We start from the raw sequence: 20,262 nt of genomic DNA, 5'->3' as shown, positions 1-20,262 counted from the left end.
GTAGGATAGTGGGTAGGGGAAAGGAGTTATAATATGTCAGCCAGGTGCTAGACAGTTACAAGTAACGTGTGATAATATACAGTGCATCTGTGGGAGTTTTAAAGAGGTTGGATAGTGCGTAGGGGAAAGGAGTTAGAATATGTCAGCCAGGTGCTAGGCAGTTACAAGTAACGTGTGATAATAAATAGTGCATCTGTGGGAGTTTTAAAGAGGTTCGATAGTGGGTAGGGGAAAGGAGTTAGAATATGTCCGCCAGGTGCTAGACAGTTACATGTAACGTGATAATATATAGTGCATCTGTGGGAGTTTTAAAGAGGTTGGATAGTGTATAGGGGAAAGGAGTTAGAATATGTCCGCCAGGTGCTAGGCAGTTGCTTTCATTTTCACTACACTGTGCATCTGTTTTGTTTAGCAAACGTTATCACTGTTGTGGTACAGAATTTCAAAGCAGTGTTAGTAGCACAACAGGTACCACACTTGTGTTTTGATGCAGAAGGCTGTGGGTTCTATTCCCACAGCATGTAGATGGATCGCTGATACTGTGCTGTATTTTACAGGATGGGGTACTGCAGTCTTGAGTATGTCCTCCTTTGGATGAGATGCCTAGTAACTATGCACCTGTTTTCAATTTGCCATCCATTCCCTGTTGCAATAATACTCCCTTTTCTTTAAACTGTAGAAATTGTCAGTATAACATGTAAAATAAACTTTCTCAGTAATAGCTGACTTGCTTTTCATAGGAAGCATCCCCAGTATGCGTAGCACAGAGGGGGAGTGTAACTTTTCTGTGTTGATAGACTTAAAACTTAGCTGTTGCTCAGGAGGACAAAAGTCAGATAAAATGTGTAACTCTAGCTAAAAAGCATATTACTTCTTGCATTGTATTAACAGGGTGTTACAAGCACATTACTTCTTGCATGTATTAACAGGGTGTTACAAACACATTACTTCTTGCATTGTATTAACAGGGTGTTACAAGCACATTACTTCTTGCATTGTATTAACAAGGTGTTACAAGCACATTACTTCTTGCATTGTATTAACAGGGTGTTACAAGCACATTACTTCTTGCATTGTATTAACAGGGTGTTACAAGCACATTACTTTTTGCATTGTATTAACAGGGTGTTACAAGCACATTACTTCTTACATTGTATTAACAGGGTGTTACAAGCACATTACTTCTTGCAAATGTATTACAAGCACATTACTTCTTGCATTGTATTAACAGGGTGTTACAAGCAAACTGAAAGCCATGTTGGCACTTTTGCTTGTTATTACATTTCTTTGCATTGCACGTAATTCATAAGCTCACCATCTTTTTACTCTGCCACTTATCTATAGCTGTAGTCTTGGCTTTATGTCACAAAATTAAATAATTAGGCACAGTGTTTAATAAATTATGTCAAGGTACATCTGACCATCAATAGCCAGTGGTGATCTACTGGTTGTAGATTGCTTTGCATATGTCCACGTGCTCAAGCCAGCATGCCTTAGGACTGGTAAAATTTTGCAATAAGTTTGTGATTGAAGTCAGTGCATGGGAAATGTAGCTGGAGATGACTGCGTTTTGTGTGTGTGTGTGTGTGTGTGTGTGTGTGTGTGTGTGTGTGTGTGTGTGTGTTTATGTATATATATATATATATGGGTGTACTTTTGAAGAATGAAAGTTCACTACTTCGAACTTCATAAGTACACTCACTCTAACGCAAAAGTGCGCTTTCGCAAACCCACTAGACCAAATGGGCTAGCAGTCACGGACCTTAGGGTTAGGGTAAGGGGATACTTAGTAGGGCTATTCCCTTACCTTGACCCGTTCCCTAACCTTAAGGTCCGTGACTATTGCACGACAGTGGAAGACTTTCCAAATTGGGCTATGTCCTCCACTGTGGTGCGATAGTCACGGACCTTAGGGTTAGGGCACGGGTTAGGGTAAGGGGATAGTTAGGGCTATCCCCTTACCTTGATCCGTGCCCTAACCCTAAGGTCCGTGACTATCGCATCACAGTGGAGGACATAGCCTGTTTTTCAATGTCCTTCATTGTTGTGCGGTAGGTTCGGTCTAGTCAGCTTAAGCGAAAGTGCACTTTTGTTAAAATGCACTTTCGCTTAAGTGGGGATGTACTTTCCCATTTTGAAAAAGTGGATTTTCGTTGTAGGAAAGTACACCCATATATGTGTGTATATATATATATATATATATATATATATATATATATATATATATGTGTGTGTGTGTGTGTGTGTATATATATATATATATATATATATATATATATATATTTATATTTATATTTATATATATTTATTTATATATATATATATATATATATATATATATATATTTTATATATACATGTATATGTATATCGATTTTATATATATTTATATATAGATTTTATAGATATATATATATTTATATATAGATTTTATATATATATATATATATATATATATATATATATATAGCTTATATATATAGATAATATATATATATATATATATATAGAGAGAGAGAGAGAGAGAGATTTTATAATATATATATATATATATATATATATATATATATATATATATATATATATATAGAGAGAGAGAGAGATTTTATAATATATATATATATATATATATATATATATATATATATATATACACACACACACACACACACACACACACACACACACACACACACACACACACACACACACACACACACACACATATCACCTGTTGGAATTTAAAAGGGAAAGAAAACTTAGCCTAAGAGGTAAGATGACATTGCACATTTACAGATTGGGAAGGTTGTTTCATCTAAAGGTACTTGTCAGAAGGAGCTGAGTGGGAGTTACTAAAGGAACAGCTCCAAAAGAAAGATCAAAATCAGTAAATGAGTACAAAATCCTGCTCACACCAGATAAGTGCACAAGTATATACAACAAAAGATGATCCTGAAATGCACATGGACTCTCATGGGGTTAATTATAGGTTGCCACTCTAATGGCCACTGTATGTATTCCTCCCCAACATTAATGTCTATATTATAAACTATTTTACCAAAAATATTGCCCGTAACTAAAAAGAATCAAAGCAGAGAACCTCTTGTTGTCAGGTGACGATGCTAACCGCTGCACCACTTTGATTAACTTTGGTACCAAAATCTTATCACTGATCAACAGACTGGTTATTAACATTCCAGGTAAACTGCAATGTCTCTCCATTGTACCAGTTGTCTTAACATTCCCGATAAACTGCGACTCTCCATTGTACCAGATGTCTTAACATTCCAGATAAACTGCAGTGACTCTCCTTTGTACCAGATGTCTTAACATTCTAAATAAACTGCAGCAACTCTCCATTGTACCAGATGTCTTAACATTCCAGATAAACTGCAGTGACTCTCCATTGCACCAGATGTCTTAATATTCTAAATAAACTGTAGCAACTCTCCATTGTACCAGATGTCTTAACATTCCAGATAAACTGCAGTGACTCTCCATTGCACCAGATGTCTTAATATTCTAAATAAACTGTAGCAACTCTCCATTGTACCAGATGTCTTAACATTCCAGATAAACTGCAGTGACTCTCCATTGTACCAGATGTCTTAAGTGACTATTGCCCTATTTTCTCCCAGTGGTCTTCCAGACCCTTAAAATCCTGGCAACTTTGATACCTTGCTACAAGATTAACTCCAGTCTTCTAACTAGACTGACTTCAACAAAGCCACTGACACCAGCTGTGCCTCATCTGCCATCAGCAGTTTGCTTAACTGTGTTTAAGAATTCCTCCTGGTTCCATGGAAAACAACAGTTAAAGATAATAGTGATGCTTTTCATTAGATCACGGTTGTATTAATACTGACAGATGTGATGTATCCTGCCAAGGGTACTGTATATATGGCCAGTATAGAAAAACTTAGACGCTCCTTCCTCAGGAGCCATACTTACAGTTTTAGACCTAGACACAAAGCCTATCTGCTGGTGTTTAAGGGGCATAGGAATGTGAAAATCCTCTGAACTTTCTTGCCATCAGAGTGTGAAACAAGACTAGTTTAAAAGGCTTCAGTGTTTGTCATCTGTAAGAAAGGATCAGTTTGTCTTTCTGAAGGAAAGCTAAGTAACCTGTTAGAACCTTGGACCCTTTTTTCCCGACTTTTAAATCCACAAATAGGACGAGTGAGGATATCCCTGGTTCCGTTTTGGAAGTAAATCGGCCATCATTCCTTCATGTATAGTTTCTTTAGAAACCCCAAAAGAAGGGAAAACAAGTAAAACACATACAAGTAAAAAACATCACCTGTTAAATTTGCATTCAGTGGTCCTCAATAGGAATAGTAGGACTTTTCTTGGGATTTTTTTAAAGCCGTTATGACTTTAAAATCCCCACCATATGCTTTTTTTTTCTGTACACCTTCTACCCCACTGAAAAGAAAGCCAAATACTTCCTCTGAGGAAGATTTTTCCTCAAAATCAATCAGTTATACTCCCCTCCTGGTTTTGAGTCTGATCCTGAAGACACTTTTTTTTTGACTCACCCCAAGGAGAAATTTCTTTTGAGTACGCCATCCAAAAGATGATGAAGCATTTTAATAGGGAGGGTAAACAACTCTTAATGTTTCAGAAGATGTACTACAGTTAATAGCACATGGACCTTCTCCAGCCTTCTGCTGTCTCTCCTGTTTTAGAAGCTTTGGAGGGCACTTTGCTTTCAGCTTCTTTAGCTCCGTAGTGTCAGCCTTCTGCACCAAAAAATCCTGACAAGTTATAAAGCCCTTGACAGTTACAAATACCTGTACAATAACCCTACTTCTGAGCCTACAGTTATTTCCACTGACTCAGACAAGCCATCTAAACCATCTTCATCACCAAATGCCTTACGAAACAATTGAAACAGTTGTCAATGGGCCAAAGAAAGGTTATACTTCAGCTACATTAGCTTTTCATGTCATTAATTATCAAACTCGTGTTATCAAATACCTGTTATCCATTTTTGAAAATGTGTCCAAACATATCCCTAGTTTGACAGTGACCCTATATCTGCACTTCATAATATGATTTCCTTTGCTTCCATGGTTGCACATCACTCCATTACATGTGCAGATGACATAGTAGGTGCTTTTTACGAGGCAGCTGTCACTGGGTCTGTTTTAGGTTCGAAGATAAGTACTAGGCTAGCTGGCCTTGAGGGCTATATTAAGCCTAGCCAATTAACCTGTCCCATTTGGTTAGGGATTAGCCTTACCCATTCCTTGGTCGATAATTATATATTACCCCTAATGAGAATTATTGGGATCATAGATAATTTGAGGGGACCCATGCATAGGATAAAGCATTTAGGAGCTTCTTGTGTCCATTAGTACTACAGGGGGCAGTCCTGGGTTAAATTTTCTGTTTCCCATCCATAGAGCTAAGTTGCAATTGAATATGGGCAGGGATGAACTTTCTTTTATGTAGATGGAAAGTCTGTTCTAGAGCAACTGTATCCTGTGCGAGACATGCCTGTTCCTCCAAATCATTTTGTTGATGTTGCAGAAGAGGTTTATATCCCTAAATCTAGAATTTCTTTTGCCATTTGACTTGCTGATATGCAATAAATCCATCAGTAAAAGGTCACAGGACCTCTTGTACACCAGGCACAGGTCCCCTATAAGCAGTCTGTAGGCCTCCAAGCATAGTGACAGGGCTTTGAGTTTGTCCATGTCAGACGTATTGTTTAGGCCTTGTATCCTTTTAGTAAGGTATCTCTGGGGTTCCTATTACAAGAAAGAAGATGCATTCTTTCGAATGCATCTTGGTCGAACATAAAAGACTAAAAAGGCAAAATATCGAAGTGGCTTTTAAGCAAATTCTTTCCCTGGGAAAAAATGTGTTTGGCCGCTTCGTTACTTTGCCGTTTTTTTGGCACTGTAGTGCAGTCTCGGAGTTGGTATAATTAATGTAATGTTTTAAAGTGTTTTCTTTCCTTTTTTTTTTTTTTTTTTTTTTTTTTTGTTGGAACAGCGATTTTTTTTTCTTAGAAAAATATCGCTGCTCTGACAGTTCGACATTGTAAGCTTTCGCTTACATAGGGTCGATTAATCACCGTTTGCTTTTTTAAGCATTCGGTGATGTAATATAGACCCGTATCTCTCTGGGCATTCCAGTTCTTGCATTTGTCTGGACAGGTACATGCCAAAGGGGGTGTTATAGTCAATGATTGGTCTAATGAGGGCTGAGTAAAGAGGGATAGAAGCATCGGTGTTTCTAGACACAATCCCTTTGTTTGTAAGCTTTGCAATACAGAAGGACTTTCTTACAACAATGGACAAATGTTGGTTAAAAGTCACAGTCCACATAAGTACCCAAATCTTGAACAATTAGGTCTCCTGTCAGGGACATGTTGTTAAGTTGATATTTCCCTGGGATGGATGACTTCCCAAAGACTATATTATTGCATTTTTGTCATTTAGTTTCAATTCATGATTTTGGCACCAGTTATTTATTTGGGACAAAACTACCTGCATGATGGTAAAGTCATTTGGGGGTTCAATGACTGCTCTTAGCATGCAGTCATCCACACACTTAATTATACAGAGCCCTTTGATGTTTGCTTTTACTTCAGAAAAATAAATGCCAAACAGGAGATGTCCCAGCACAGAATTCTGTGGAACACAACTAAAGACTGGTCTCTTTGTGGAGGTAACTTCACCTTTTCTTGATTTCCTGCATCCTACCTGTGAGCCAGTTGATAATCCAGTGGGTGACATAGGTGTTTATTCCCAGTTTATTTAGCATTTCTACTGTGCCTGAGTGGGAAATTGTATCAAAAGCTTTGACTAGGTCAATATATGCTGTGTGTTCCATTTTGCCTTCATCCATTGCTTTGGTGATCTTTTAAAAAAAAAAAATCCACCAAGTTGATTATACATGACCTGCCCTTGATAGCTCCAAACTGAGACAGGTCTAGGGTTTGGAAGTTCCCTGTGACCTGATTGATTAGTTCCGTGAGAAGTCTTTCCATGGGATTCATTAGCTGCATAGAACCTTGATCACTCCAAACTGAGACAGGTCTAGGGTTTGGAAGTTCCCTATGACCTGATTGATTAGTTCCATGAGAAGTCTTTCGATGGGATTCATTAGTTGCATAAGTCTTTCCATGGTTTGGCATATGAGGCCAGTCAGACATACGGGTCTGTAACTGCCTGGGTTTGTGGAAGTTCTTCCCTTATGCAGGGGAATGACTGTAGCTGTTCTCTATTTGCTTGGTACAAAACCTGTATGGAGGTAGAGATTGAACAGTATTGTTAGTGGTATGGCTAAGTTGTGCTTAATGAAAAGTTGCATCAAGGGGTATTTTAAGAACCTATTGATGCAGTATTTTTAGCTTTTAACTGCACTTTTAGGATATGGTCATTTGTGATAGCTGGAGACAAGGCAGTTTCAGGCATATCTTGAGAGACAGAAAAACTTAATTGAGAAAACATTGAAAATAAGAAAAACATGCTACCCAGGTAGTACAGCACATCTCAGTTTTTAATTTTGGATGAGCACTTTCGTTAATGAAGTATTAAGTTCTTCAGATAAAGCACAATACGCAAACAGTTCTTTAATTAAGGAAGTAATGGTCATGTGTTTGCCAAGCATCCTCTGTGAGCCAATCACAGGCTCATTTCCTTGTCTGAATGTAGTGCCTTCAGTTAGTCCTGCTTCTTTTCTTGTTTTTAAGTTAGAAAGTATTTAATTTAATTTATTCAGCTATATCATCATAAGTAGCAAGTAAATAGTGAAAAAATAACAAATAAAATATGTGAAAAAGTCTGTATCAAATAAATAAACCTATTCTTATATACAGAAAAGGAACTAATATGAACATATTAAAAACAATGAACAACAAAAAGCCCCCCCCCCCCCAAAAAAAAATTGCAACATGAACAAATGCAGACATCGTCCATTTGTAAATATATTCAGATTGGAACATCTTTCAAAATCAAGTCAGAATCAATCAAAATAAAAGGAAAATACAATTGTGATACCAATAGTGTAGTCTGCTTGGCACTTTGCCAGTCTTGTCCTGGGTTTTACATAGGGAAGATTGAATGTAAACTAAAAGAACGTATATGTGAACATACTTATGACATCAGAAAAATGAAGGAAACAAATACACTTTACAAACATGTTAAAATAACCTGGGACTAGAATTCAAGAAATGTCAGCCCTAACATGAGAGGAGGACCTTGGCCACCGAACTTGGAAAAGCAATTACTGCACTGGCAGCTTAAATTCAATGGCAGTGCAGTGCCAGGAATGAATGATTATATTTCTGTAGCTCCAGTACTTAAACTAAAGGCTGTGATGAGATGAAAAGTGTAAAGGCTTTGATTGTTTTAGGAAATTAAATTATTCATTTTTTGAATGTGAGTTGTTGAAAGTTAAAAAAGGTAATTCAACAGTAACATTTCTCATAGACACTTGTAAAATTATTTTATTTACTTCTAATTTGTATTTGCTTCACTTTTTCACATATTTTATTTATTAATTTTTCACTATTTACTTGCTACTTATGATGATATAGTTGAATAAATTAAATTAAATACTTTCTAACTTAAAAACAGCAAAAGAAGCAGGACTAACTGAAGGCACTACATTCAGACAAGGAACTGAGCATGTGATTGGCTCACAGAGGAGGCTTGGCAAACACATGACCATTACTTCCTTAATTAAAGAACTGTGTGCATATTGTGCTTTACCTGAAGAACTTAATACTTCATTAACGAAAGCGCTCATCCAAAATTAAAAACCGCGACATGATGTACTCCGTGGCTAGCATGTTTTTCATGTCTTGAGAGACAGACAGAGAGGGGTAAAGTTAGAGCTAAATTTATTGGCCAACAAGTTTGCTATATCTTCAGTCTCAATTTAGGTAATATTGTTCACAATCAGCTGAACACATTGCTGCGTTGTGCTTTTGAGATTATGGACATAACTAAATAAAATACCGTGTGATTGTCTTTGGCTTGGGTAGCTATTTTAGCCTCATAATTGGCTTTGGTGGATTTTATTAACCTCCTGAGTTTGTTTATTTTAGTGGCAAAGGGCTCTAACATTCTGGGAATTACTTTTTTACTTTTGGTCATAATTCTTTTCCCTTTGTTTTAAATCTTGGTTTCACCATGTGGATTTGTTTCTGGGATTTGCCCTGCACTAGTTCATACAGGGTACAGTTGTATCTGTGCAGCTGTTTACATGCTGGTATAGTGTGGTGACTGAACATTTCTGCATATTCAGTGGAGTTAGCTGTGTTTGGTGAGGATTTGAAGCTTGTTAATCTATTATCTAGGAGCTGGTTGTTTGTTTTAAAGAAATTTTTAAAGGTGCCTTGGGTGGAAGGGCTCTCTGGTTTCTATTTTATTTCGAAGGAGGATGATTTATGGTCATATCTAACAAGGGATGGTGCAAGATGGTCCCACGTCAGTAAGGAGAAGATACAAGATGTTCCCCTTAGTGGGTACTTTGACTAATTGTTCTAGTAATTTTTACTGGCAAAGATCCAGGCATCTGTGTGCTTGTGCAGTAATGGTGGTGTAGGTTTTCCAGTCTACAGCTGCATAGTTTAGTTCACCTAGGAACATTTTTGGTTTAATACTGGGTGATTCTAGTTCCTATAGCTAGTTGCTTTAGCTTTCTTATGTGATAGAGAGAGTTTTAAAGCTAGCTAATATGTGGTACTTGTGGTGCTGGCCCTTTTTGTTATTTATTTGGACATGAGGAAGCTCTAGGACATTGTGCTTCCGGATGTAGATTGAGGCAGCTCCACCTTTTTCTCCCCTTCTACATAGTACCTTGTATAAACATGTATTTATTTATTTATTTATTTATTTGCAGTTGGTTTACCAGGATAGTTCATTGGGTCAAGAGAACCCGTTTTCAATGGAGTCCTGGGGAGAAAAGCTCCACAAAGCAATATAAAGTATGTACAAACAGTGTCATGATAAATACAGTAGTACAAGATATAAAACATATGAGTTGAGTCTTTTAGGAAACAACAAACAATACTCAAATATTTAAAAAATATAAATTTGAACTTTAGCAGTTCAAACAATACTATTTAGAGAGAAGTGATGTTGCTTTACACAATCAGAGTGGTTGATTTGTAAGGAGCAAGCTTATAAGGTAAAATCAGGTAAACATGAGTGTGAAGGAAGATGTGAATATCATATTTTATGAGGGGTGGAAGCAGAAGCATTCCCCTTTGGCCATTTATGAGGGGTGGGAGCAAGAGCATTCCCACTGGGACCTTAGATACATCTGAAGGGATTTTTTAAACATGTTATGATTGAGAGTAGTGCGAATCGATGGTGGGAGTGAGTTCCAGAGGCGAGCTAGGTTAAAGGATAGTAAGTTTTTGCCAGGTGGACGAGTTGGTTTGTATACTTCTAATAGGTTTTGATTGTTAGACCTTAAAGCCCTATTGGGTAGGTGCATATGGAAGGCGGAGGACAGGGAGGGACAGAGAGATGGGTTGAGTATGAGCTTGTGGGCTAGAGTTAACTGAGTGTAGTTGAGTTGATTAGGTAACTCAAGCCAGTTTAGTTTTTGGAGAGAGGTGCAGTGGTGGGTGGAGGACCTGTGGCCATTTGCGAATTTAGCAATTTTGTTATAGCATGAAGAAAGTTGTTTTTTTAGAGAGGACTGAAGATTGGTTAGCAGAGGAGCTCCATAGAGAAGGGAGGGGATAAGAAAAGAAGAGGAGAGAGAGCTTTTAGAGGAGTGTGTAAGGAATTGATTTTGACGATAGAGCATGCCTAGTTTTTGATGGTTTTTTTTGATATTTAGTTGTAGATGGGAGTTGAAGTTAAACTGGTTATCAATTTGGACACCAAGTAGCTTGGTTTCAGACACCAGTTCCAAGGATGAGTTATTTTTGCTAGTAATGGAGAATGTATTCGTATCGAAAGGGGTAGTTTTTGAGGGGGTAAATACCATTAGTTTTGTTTTGGAGGCATTGAGAGCTAGGTGGTTTTTTTTCATCCAGTGTTCAGTAATTGAAAAAGCTTCTTGTGTAAGCTTTTGGAGCATAGAGGGAGATGTATCAGAGCAGATAATGGTAGAATCATCTGCATATTGGATGATGTTGGAGAATGGAATGGATTTGTGGAAGTCATTTATAAATATATTGAAAAGGAGGGGACCTAGAATGGAGCCTTGGGGAACTCCGGTAGGGGTACTAAGAAAGGAGGAAGTGGCTTTTCTCCATTTTACAGCTTGGAATCTGTTTGATGGATAGCTAGAGAACCAGTTTATGGATGAGGGAGAGAGGTGAAGTTGTGAAAGTTTAGTTAAGAGTAGGCTGTGTGAGATGGTATCGAAGGCTTTAGAGAGGTCAAGTAGTAGGGTGGAGACAATTTGGCCAGAGTCACGTGCTTTATTAACAGTCTCAAGGTAGGAGAGTAGGGCTGTCATAGTGCTATGATTTGGTCTGAAACCGTGTTGAGTAGGGGTTAGAAGGTTATTATCTAAGAGATATGGTAGGAGTTGGAGTTGGACACATTTTTCTAGGAGTTTAGAAATGGGGGACAGGATAGCAATGGGACGGAAATTGTTGATGTTACAGTTGTTGCCTCCTTTATGCAGAGGAATGATGAAGGCCTGTTTCCAGAGTTGGGGCACTGTACATTCATGGATGGAACGGTTAATTAGAATGCTTATAGGATAGGCAATTGCTTCAGCGGCTATACTTAGGAAGTACGAGGGAATGTTATCAGGTGCATTTGTACATGGCTTCAATTTCTGTATGAGATTCTTTATAGTAGAAGTGGGTATTGGTTTTAATGAAAATAGAGCTGATTGTGGAGAAAGAGAGTTGGAGGAAGGTAAGGATGATGAAGGAGTTGGGGTAGGAGAAGAATTGGAGGATTGATTGTGAGTAGATGGTAAGGAGGGAGGAGTGATAGTGAAAGGTGGAGAGTTTGCAGGAGAGGGTGGGGGTGAGTTTGATGGTGAGGTGGGACTAAGGAAGGAGGAAGTCAGCTTGCTAATAGATTCAATGAAAAAGGAGTTGAATTGAGTAGCTAAGTCTAAATCAGGAACATTTGGGTCTGGGGTAGGGGTGTGTGGTTTACTGGGATTGAGGAGGGTAGAAATTCCTTTCCAAAACTTTTGAGGATTAGTTTTATTATTGTTTTGGAGTGCAAAAAAGTATTTTTGTCTATCAGAGATAATAAACTTCTTTACTTTATTTCGAAGTGATTTGTACTCAATATGGTGTTCAGGTGTTTTGTTTTTCTGATATAGTCCCCAGGCTTTGTCTCTGAGGCGCATGGTAGATAGTGTTTTTGGTAAGCCAGGGGGGCAGAGTTATTTTTTATTCTCTTTGTCTGCAGGGGAGCTTGGGAGTCTAGTATTTCTAAGAATGTTGAGTTGAAGTGAGCAACTGCATCATCTAAGGCTAGTGTCCGTAGATTGTTCCAGTTTACTGCTTTTAGAGAATTTAAAAAGTTTGTTTTGTTAAAGTTTTTGTGGTTACGGGTAGTAATGTAATTGTGGTTATGGTGTATGATACAGGGAAGTCGGTGAGTGAAGGTAGGCATGTGATCGCCTAAAGGGTCAGGAAGAGTACCACTGTCTGAGAAATTGTGGGGATGTGACACTAGAATCCAATCTAGAATGCTGCCACTGGAGAGTTTTTTTGATGGGTGTGTAACAGAGTTGATAAGCTGGGAGAAATTATATAGGTTGATGTTAAGGGGGGTAGTTGGTGACTGGATGGAGGCCCAGTTAATATTTACATCTCCTAAGATGATGGTTTCATTGCTGATGTTGTTAGAGAGCCAGGAGAGGATATCTTCAAGTGTGGAGATATTTTCTCCTGGGGGGATGTAAAGGGATACAACACATATGTTTTTATGTTTGTTGACTTGTAGGAGAGTTATGAGTAATTCAGCATTGTTAACTTGTGGGATAGGTTTGTTGTAGGGAGTAATTAGTAAGGAAGATGTATATAGGAGGGCTACTCCACCTCCTTTCTTGTGAGATCTGTCTTTTCTAAGAATAGAGTAGTTAGCTGGAACTATTTCAGAGTCTTTTATAGAGGGTTTTAGCCATGTTTCTGAGATAGCTAGGATGTCAGGTTTATTGTGCGTGAGCCAGGCATGGAGGGTTGCGACTTTAACTATGCTTTGGGAGTTTATAGCAGTAAGTAATGTAGGTTTGTGTGTGGAGGTGGGGGTAGAGGGGCCTGGGTTGGGATGGATGTCACCTGATAAAAGACTGGTAATCAGATGAATGATAGGGTTGGAATGATCATGTAGTAGTTTAATAAGAGGATTTTGTGTTAATGTGGTTGAAAAGGGCTTTTTGGTTGCTATGGGAATGAGGTATTTCTGAGTGGTGAGCAGTTTGTATGAGAAGAATAGGAGATGTTTTATAGGGTAAAGATGTGGTGAAATAGAAGAGTGTGAATGTGTTAGAGGGGAACTAAGATGGTTAGTTATGTGATAGAATTGTGTGTGGTGGGGGGTACAGGGTTGGGTGAGGTAGTGAAGATATGAAAGTTTAAGGAGTAGTAATAGTAAGATAGAGATGGATGAAGGTCTCAAGAGCATGTTGATTATGGTTGTTTTTGTGGTATAGTGTTGCAATGGTTCTGAATATGTTTATAGGGTGTAATTATGCAAGGTTAGTATGGTAAAAGTTGTGGAAATAGTGGGGAGTATGAGGTATGTGGGGTGGAGGGGTGTGGAAGCTGAAGTAGGTGTAGTGGAGCAAGAAGGTTCAAGTAGTAGAGTGAGAGTTTAGAGTTGTGGGTGAAGGATGTGGAAAAGTAGAGGGTGTGGTTAGAGAATGTAATAGGGTGGGGCAGGGTGTGTCTAGGTTGTAGGAGGTTGATTGGTGTGTAGTGGAAGAGGGTGTGGTTATTGGAGGGATATAGGTAGAGGTGCTGGGGGCGGGTGGGATTTGGGGGCAGGGTAGGGGAGCGGAGTGAGCCCGAAGGGCGAACGGAGCGGGAAGAACCAGAAGAAGATTGAGAGCCAATCAGTGGAGCAAGGATTACAGAAGAGTAAGTTGAAGCAGGGTAAGTAGGGCTTCTGGATGCAGTATGTATGTATGTATATAGTAGGTATAGGAGGGTAGTAAGATATAGGAGAGAGAGAGAGAGAAGTAAGAATAAAAACCGAGAAAAGCAAAGAGTGAGTAATGTAAAAGGCATTAGAGCTTTGCACAAAAAGAATGCTTGTTGCCTTTTTAAACCATGTCTCAGTCACTTCACAGATGTCATTGTCTTCCAGAGTGAGAAAGGCTTGTAGGGAGGGGAGTTTCTTGTTCAGGCTCCTAGCATTGATCAGTAACACCTTCATTAGTTACCTTTGCTTGTTTCAGGGCTTGTAGCATGTGGAGTATCTTGTTGAGGCCCCTAGCATCGATCAGTAACCCCTTCATATTTTCCTTTGCTTGTTTTTTATGTTGGTAGGTTTGTCATAGATTCATAGGCAAGTACTAGGCTAGCTGCCCTTGAGGGCCATTTTAAGTGTAGCCAATTTCCCCTTTTGTGCTCAAATGTACTTATCCCATTTGGTTAGAGATTTGCCTTACCCATCCTATGTATTAATATATATTACGCCTAATAAGAATAACTGGGGTCATACCATAGATAATTTACGGGGGCACATACATGGGTTAAAGCATTTAGGAGCTGCCTCTGTGAATTAATAATACAGGAGGCAGTCTTGGTGTAAATTTTCTGTTTCCCATTCATAGAGCCAAGTTGCTGGTGAATATGGATAGGGATGAACTTTGTTTTATGTGGATGGGGAGTCTGTTCCAGAGCAGCAGTTCCTCTGTGAGATATACCTGTTCCTCCAAACCATTCTGTTGATATTGTAGAAGTGATTTATATCCCTAGACCACATATTTCTTCTGCCATTTAACTTGCTGATGTGCAGTAAATTCATCAGTATTGGGTTGGAGGGTGCACTGTATGCTAGACACAGGTCACCTCTTAGCAGTTTGTAGGATTCGAAGTATAGTGACAGGGCTTTAATTTGGTCCATGTAGGAGATATTGTTTAGGCCTTTTATCAATTTAATACAGTATCTCAGTGGGCATTCCAGATGTTATATATGTCTTGACAGGTACATTCCGAAGGGGGCATTATACTCAGCGTGTGACTTAATGGAGGCTGATAAAGGAGGACAATGACACCCCTAGATCGAGACACAATTTCTATGTTTATACGCTGTGCAGTGTAGAAGGGCTTTCTTGCAACATTGAACACGTTCGTCAAAAGTTAGGTCACAGTCCACAATCCACATAAGTTCAGAAATCCAAAAGAGCTGGGTCAGCTCTTAGGAACGTGTTGTCAGTTTGGTAGTTCCCTGAAACAGATGACTTTCCAAAGGATACAGTAATGCATTTTTTGGCATTTACGTTCGGTCCATGATTTTTACATCAATTATTTATTTGGGATAAACTTTCCTGCAGAATGGCTGAGTTATGTTTTGTTATTTGAGATGATATATTCCTTCAGTGTTTCATTTATTTTAATCACTGTTGAGCACATTTGATTTATTTTTTACTCTAAATTAATGGCAGCCATTTCTTGTACCCAAGCTGAAGTGCTTTTTGCGGAACAGTTGCAGGATTCTTCCCAGACAATGTTTTCTCTTCATCTTTTCTTGTTGATTTTCTTTCTGGCTGTCTGAATGTTTTCTTTGGTGGCATACAGGCAGTCTGCTTAGTAGCCAGCCAGTAAATGAATTTTACCCAAAATGGCAGTTTCACTCGCTGTTATATCTCAGTTTCTGCTTTCACACTGGGAGAGCTGAAATAAAGCTGTTGGTTAGTCTGCAGCCATCTTGGAAGTTCTGGAAGGCGCTTTTCCCCCCTGCGCAGTGAGACGCTATGCACAATGCACTTTTTGATTGCTGTTATTTCTGCCCATTGATCTTGAAGTTAAAAACATCTGTCTTGTAGGGAGCCATGTCTGGCCTTGATAAGAAATTAATGTGTTCCTCAGAACTGGTCTGTATCTATTGATTTATTTCTATTTTGTTTACCAGTGTTGTGCTCTGATCTCAATGGACCATTTGCAGGCACAGCCCTGGTGAATAGAATCACTTCAGAAGTGAAGAAAACATATTTTCAGATACAAGGACATGATAGAAAATACAGTATTTACAGAAGCAAGATTATGCTACAACATTTAGTTCAAGAAGCATTTACAAAGTCAAAACATGGATGGAAAAATAGAATGAATGCTTAGTAGAGCTTTTTGGACAAGATGTAGCCATAATGTAGATGGTAAATGTTGGAGGTATGAAGGGGAAGAAAGAGGTAATTGGGAACATATTTTCTGGGAGTTGCGGGATGCACTGTCGGAGATGCTGGGTGGGCAAAATGGTCTGACGAGGGAGATGATTTTTCTGAGCTATAATACAAAATTGGAATTGCCTAGACATGGTAAGGCCTTACTGTGTCTAATAATGGTGGCTGCCAAAAAAGCAAGTACTAGAAAATGGAAATCAGAATCTAAATCAGCTATAATGGAAGTAGTGACTATAGTAACAGTGACAAAACAACTGGAATTGAGATCTTTAGAAAAGGGTAGGAGCAAACTACATAGACAAAAATGGGAATTGTGGGAACACTTCATACAATGGAGGAATGAGGCCCAAATGTGCTCTATGTAATGTTTGAGTGAGAAAGATTGTGAAGATTATTTGCAACTGGGAGTATGTCAGTATGGCTTGTGATGTAAAATGCTTGCGACTACGGTTGTATTGGTGTGGTTTATTTTCATTGATATAAATGTATGATTGCCTTTGTAGTAAGTGATGGTTTAGTGTAGATGCTTCTTTAAAAAAATAAAAAAAAATTTAATCATTTATGTAATATTGCTTAGGTTATATGATATATAGTGGTATTTGTGAAGTATAATGTTTGTTATGTTAATATCGTTTGATTACTTTTTTATGAATGTAAATTTGTCTAGGTCACAAGGGATAATTCAATAAAGGTGTCTGAAAAAAAAAAAAGATTTAGCCATAATGGCCGAGATGGCTTATGCTACAGGGATAGTAGCAGGTAGATGGGGGGGCTCCGTCATTTAGTCAGTTTGGCTTTTATTCAAAGGAGGTATGTGAATTTTACAAAATTTATAAACTGAACTAGGCAGTTTTCATCTTTATCTTGTATAAGGGTTGTTGCTTGGATAATGATTCTCAGGGCTAAGTATTTTTGGCAATTTTGGTACTTTAGAGCTTATACTTTTGAGTCTATTTTTTTCATTTCTTCAGCTCCTGCCACCCTAAGAAGTAACTTTGTTTAATTTTGTTTGCTGATCCCACATTCCCCAAAGTACACTCTCCATAATCATTTACATTATTTGGCTGCACTGACAGATTGCAGTTATATAAGCATTTCTTCTACTATTTTAAGATTTTCTTCTCTTATCTCCACAGATATGTAACCATAGTGAGAAGTAAGGTATTTTTTTTGGGGGGGGGTGGTACAATATGGTGAGTGGTCCTTTGACAAGAACTGTTTAAACTGATATTACCTGATACATTGATTGATACAGATATTACCTGCAGTTTTATATTACCTGCAGTTTTGTTAGGTGTATTTTAAATTGTTTTGTTCAGTTTCCTGTAGCCAGTCTGTATGTCTCACAGTGAATGCTCTTACCATGTACTGGATCCGTACTCCAGCACTGCTTGCAGTCCGATGCAGGGACCATCTGATATATAGTAGGTGTGTAGTCACAATATTAGGCATGTATGCACAGTATTTGGTGATCGTTAAGGGTGCTCTCAGCACTGGTAGTTTCCTGCTATCTCACCATATTAGATACATCTTCTTGTAGGCGTGCTCTTTGTAGAATTTCTTTGTTGTTTTTATGTCTTTCCGATGTGTTCACTCTGTTTGTGGAGCAGACAGATTGTGGGTGTGCCCTTCTAATCCAGAGTGCAGGAGTTGGAGAGTGCACCAGTCCCCCCAGCGGATCTTATCATGCTGTTTATATTTGTAAACCTGTTTGCATCCTTGACAGTGTACTGTGATGATGTTGTAAAGGTGGGTTTAGTAACTGAAGCATTGCCTTTCACAGGGCTCGACTGTCTTAAGACAGGTGAAGATAACACTGCATTGTCCTGTTTCCAAGTCGCTGCAGATTACGGATATTGCAAGGCAGTGTACAATGCTGGTGTTTGTTATGAGTTGGGCAGAGGTGTAGTGAAGGATATGATAAAGGTAGGCAGTTTGACTTTTATTGCCATGCTTTGCTAATTTTCTAATGCATTTGATGGCTACTAAGTAGCTTGTAAAACTTATATTTTGAAATGGACTGTTGATTTATTTTCATTTGTGGAAGATTTGCATTATGAATCCAGCAGTTAACTAGTATTGTGCAGATGTTCGTCGTGTTTCATTGTTGCAGTCATTACATTTGGGTTATCTGCCTGCAGGTAGCCCTCAGCCACCCTGAATATCAAAGTCTTGGGTCCTGCGTTGGATGCTGTCTCTTCTTCCATGACATCAGGTCATTAGGGGTATAAAGCATGCAGCCGATGTCATTACATCAATCTTTCTTGCCGCGCAGTGCCCGAAGCAGAAGCAGTTCACAAGTGCCAGTCGGCCGACTCCAGAAATTTTCGTTTTCGAGTTTCAGAACCGAAGTCTTCCAAAAAGCTAAGTACCCCATTGGGGATCCTTTCTCTTGCTCTAAACCGATGTCAGTAAAAGTTAACAATTTTATTACCTGTGGAAAGCAAATACCTCATAAAGATTTTCATTTGTACTGCATTCCTTGCTTAGACCCAGACCACGATGTCCCTCGCTGTCTGTTTTGTGCCTTATTCAATCCTCAAACTATTCGTCGTCGGTTCATTTTTGCATCAGACTATTTCTGTACTCGGTTTAATTATCCAAAAATGGCTTTGGTAAGCCATCTGACTACAGACATTCTGAAAAAACGTAAAGATAAAGACAGAGACAGACTGCATAGGTCTAAAGCTGCCAACGATGCTTCCGTTAAGATAGTCGCCAGTTCACCGGTACTCAGTGAGGCGTTTTCGCAGCCCCTGATACCCGCTACTTCAGATTCGCAGGCCTCTACTGAGACCCATTCGAGTCCGGTATGCCGCGAGATGCTTCTTCGACTATGGAATCTGCAGATGTCTCTACCTTGGATGGGTCTGGAGCCGCTGTGCAGGCACCAGCTTCTGAGGGTGTATTCAGGCATATACTGACTTGCATTTCAAACTGACGCCATCTTCTTCTTCAAGGCCTAAAACTCGACCCATGCCTAGAAAACCGATGTCCAAACCGTATGGTCAGGTCCATATGCCTAAAAAACAAATGATAAGAATGGCTGAAGACCTTATTACTTTAATTAGGGGAAGCCAGCCTTCTCCCTCTAAGAGACCTAGAACTGATTTTCCTTCTGATTCTTCTGATCAGGATTCTGAAATTTCTGTTTCTTCTGATTACCAGGATTTGCCCTTATCTACCTATGAGGATTCTGATGCAGAAGTCACAATGACTTAACCTTAAACCTTCCAAGCCCTGCTCAACTGCCTGCTCCCTTAGGGGGAAAGATTGCCCTGCATACAAAAACTGGGACCTCATTACCCATGACAAATGGGTTTTAAATATAGTTTCCCAAGGATACAGATTCCACTTTCACACTTTACCAACCCCAAACGGTTGGCCAGACCTTCCCCCAAATCAGTGGTCAGAGGCTCATCAGCAGGTTCTCTCTCTTCTAAGTATGAGGGCTATTCAACCTGTCCCAGCAGACGAAAGGGGACAAGGTTTTTACTCAAGACTTTTCCTGGTACCCAGAAAAGACAGCTCCTGGTGTCCTGTTCTGGACCTCTCTATTCTAAACACCTTTTAATCCCAAAATTCAGAATACTAACTCTTCATCAGCTGCTTCCTATGCTAGGCAAAGATGCCTGGTTGGCAACCTTGGACTTAAAGGAAGCTTACCTGCACATTCCTGTAAGGGAATCTTGCAGGAAATACATACGCTTCAGAGCAGACCGTATGCACTGTCAGTTCTCTCCACTTTGCTTTGGCTTATCTACTGCACCTGGGGTATTCACAAAGTGCCTAGCTCCAGTCATTGCATTTTGCAGGCAGAGAAATATTCAGATATACCCATACCTGGACGATTGTCTAATTCAGGCAGAAAGCCAGGACATGCTACTAAAACATCTGGCATTTGTAAAGAAACTTCTAACCTCGCTGGGGTGCACCATAAACGAAAAGAAATCTCATCTAG

At 39.0% G+C, this 20,262-nt stretch overlaps 1 protein-coding gene across 1 annotated transcript in view; it reads left to right on the top strand.

The window, feature by feature from the left end:
• The window catches only part of LOC122817554 (DAP3-binding cell death enhancer 1-like), a 938,516-nt gene that overhangs the window by 314,436 nt on the left and 603,818 nt on the right, over nt 1-20,262 (top strand). Inside the window, exon 5 of the mRNA XM_044090591.1 lies at nt 18,085-18,227. Coding sequence (XP_043946526.1) covers nt 18,085-18,227 — 143 coding nt within the window. The remainder of the gene's footprint in view (nt 1-18,084; nt 18,228-20,262) is intronic.

Source organism: Protopterus annectens, chromosome 13.part0, assembly GCF_019279795.1.
Source record: "Protopterus annectens isolate FY-2018-M chromosome 13.part0, PAN1.0, whole genome shotgun sequence".
In the NCBI taxonomy this organism is placed as follows: Eukaryota; Metazoa; Chordata; order Ceratodontiformes; family Protopteridae; genus Protopterus; species Protopterus annectens.
This window is presented reverse-complemented; position numbering and strand designations above follow the sequence as displayed.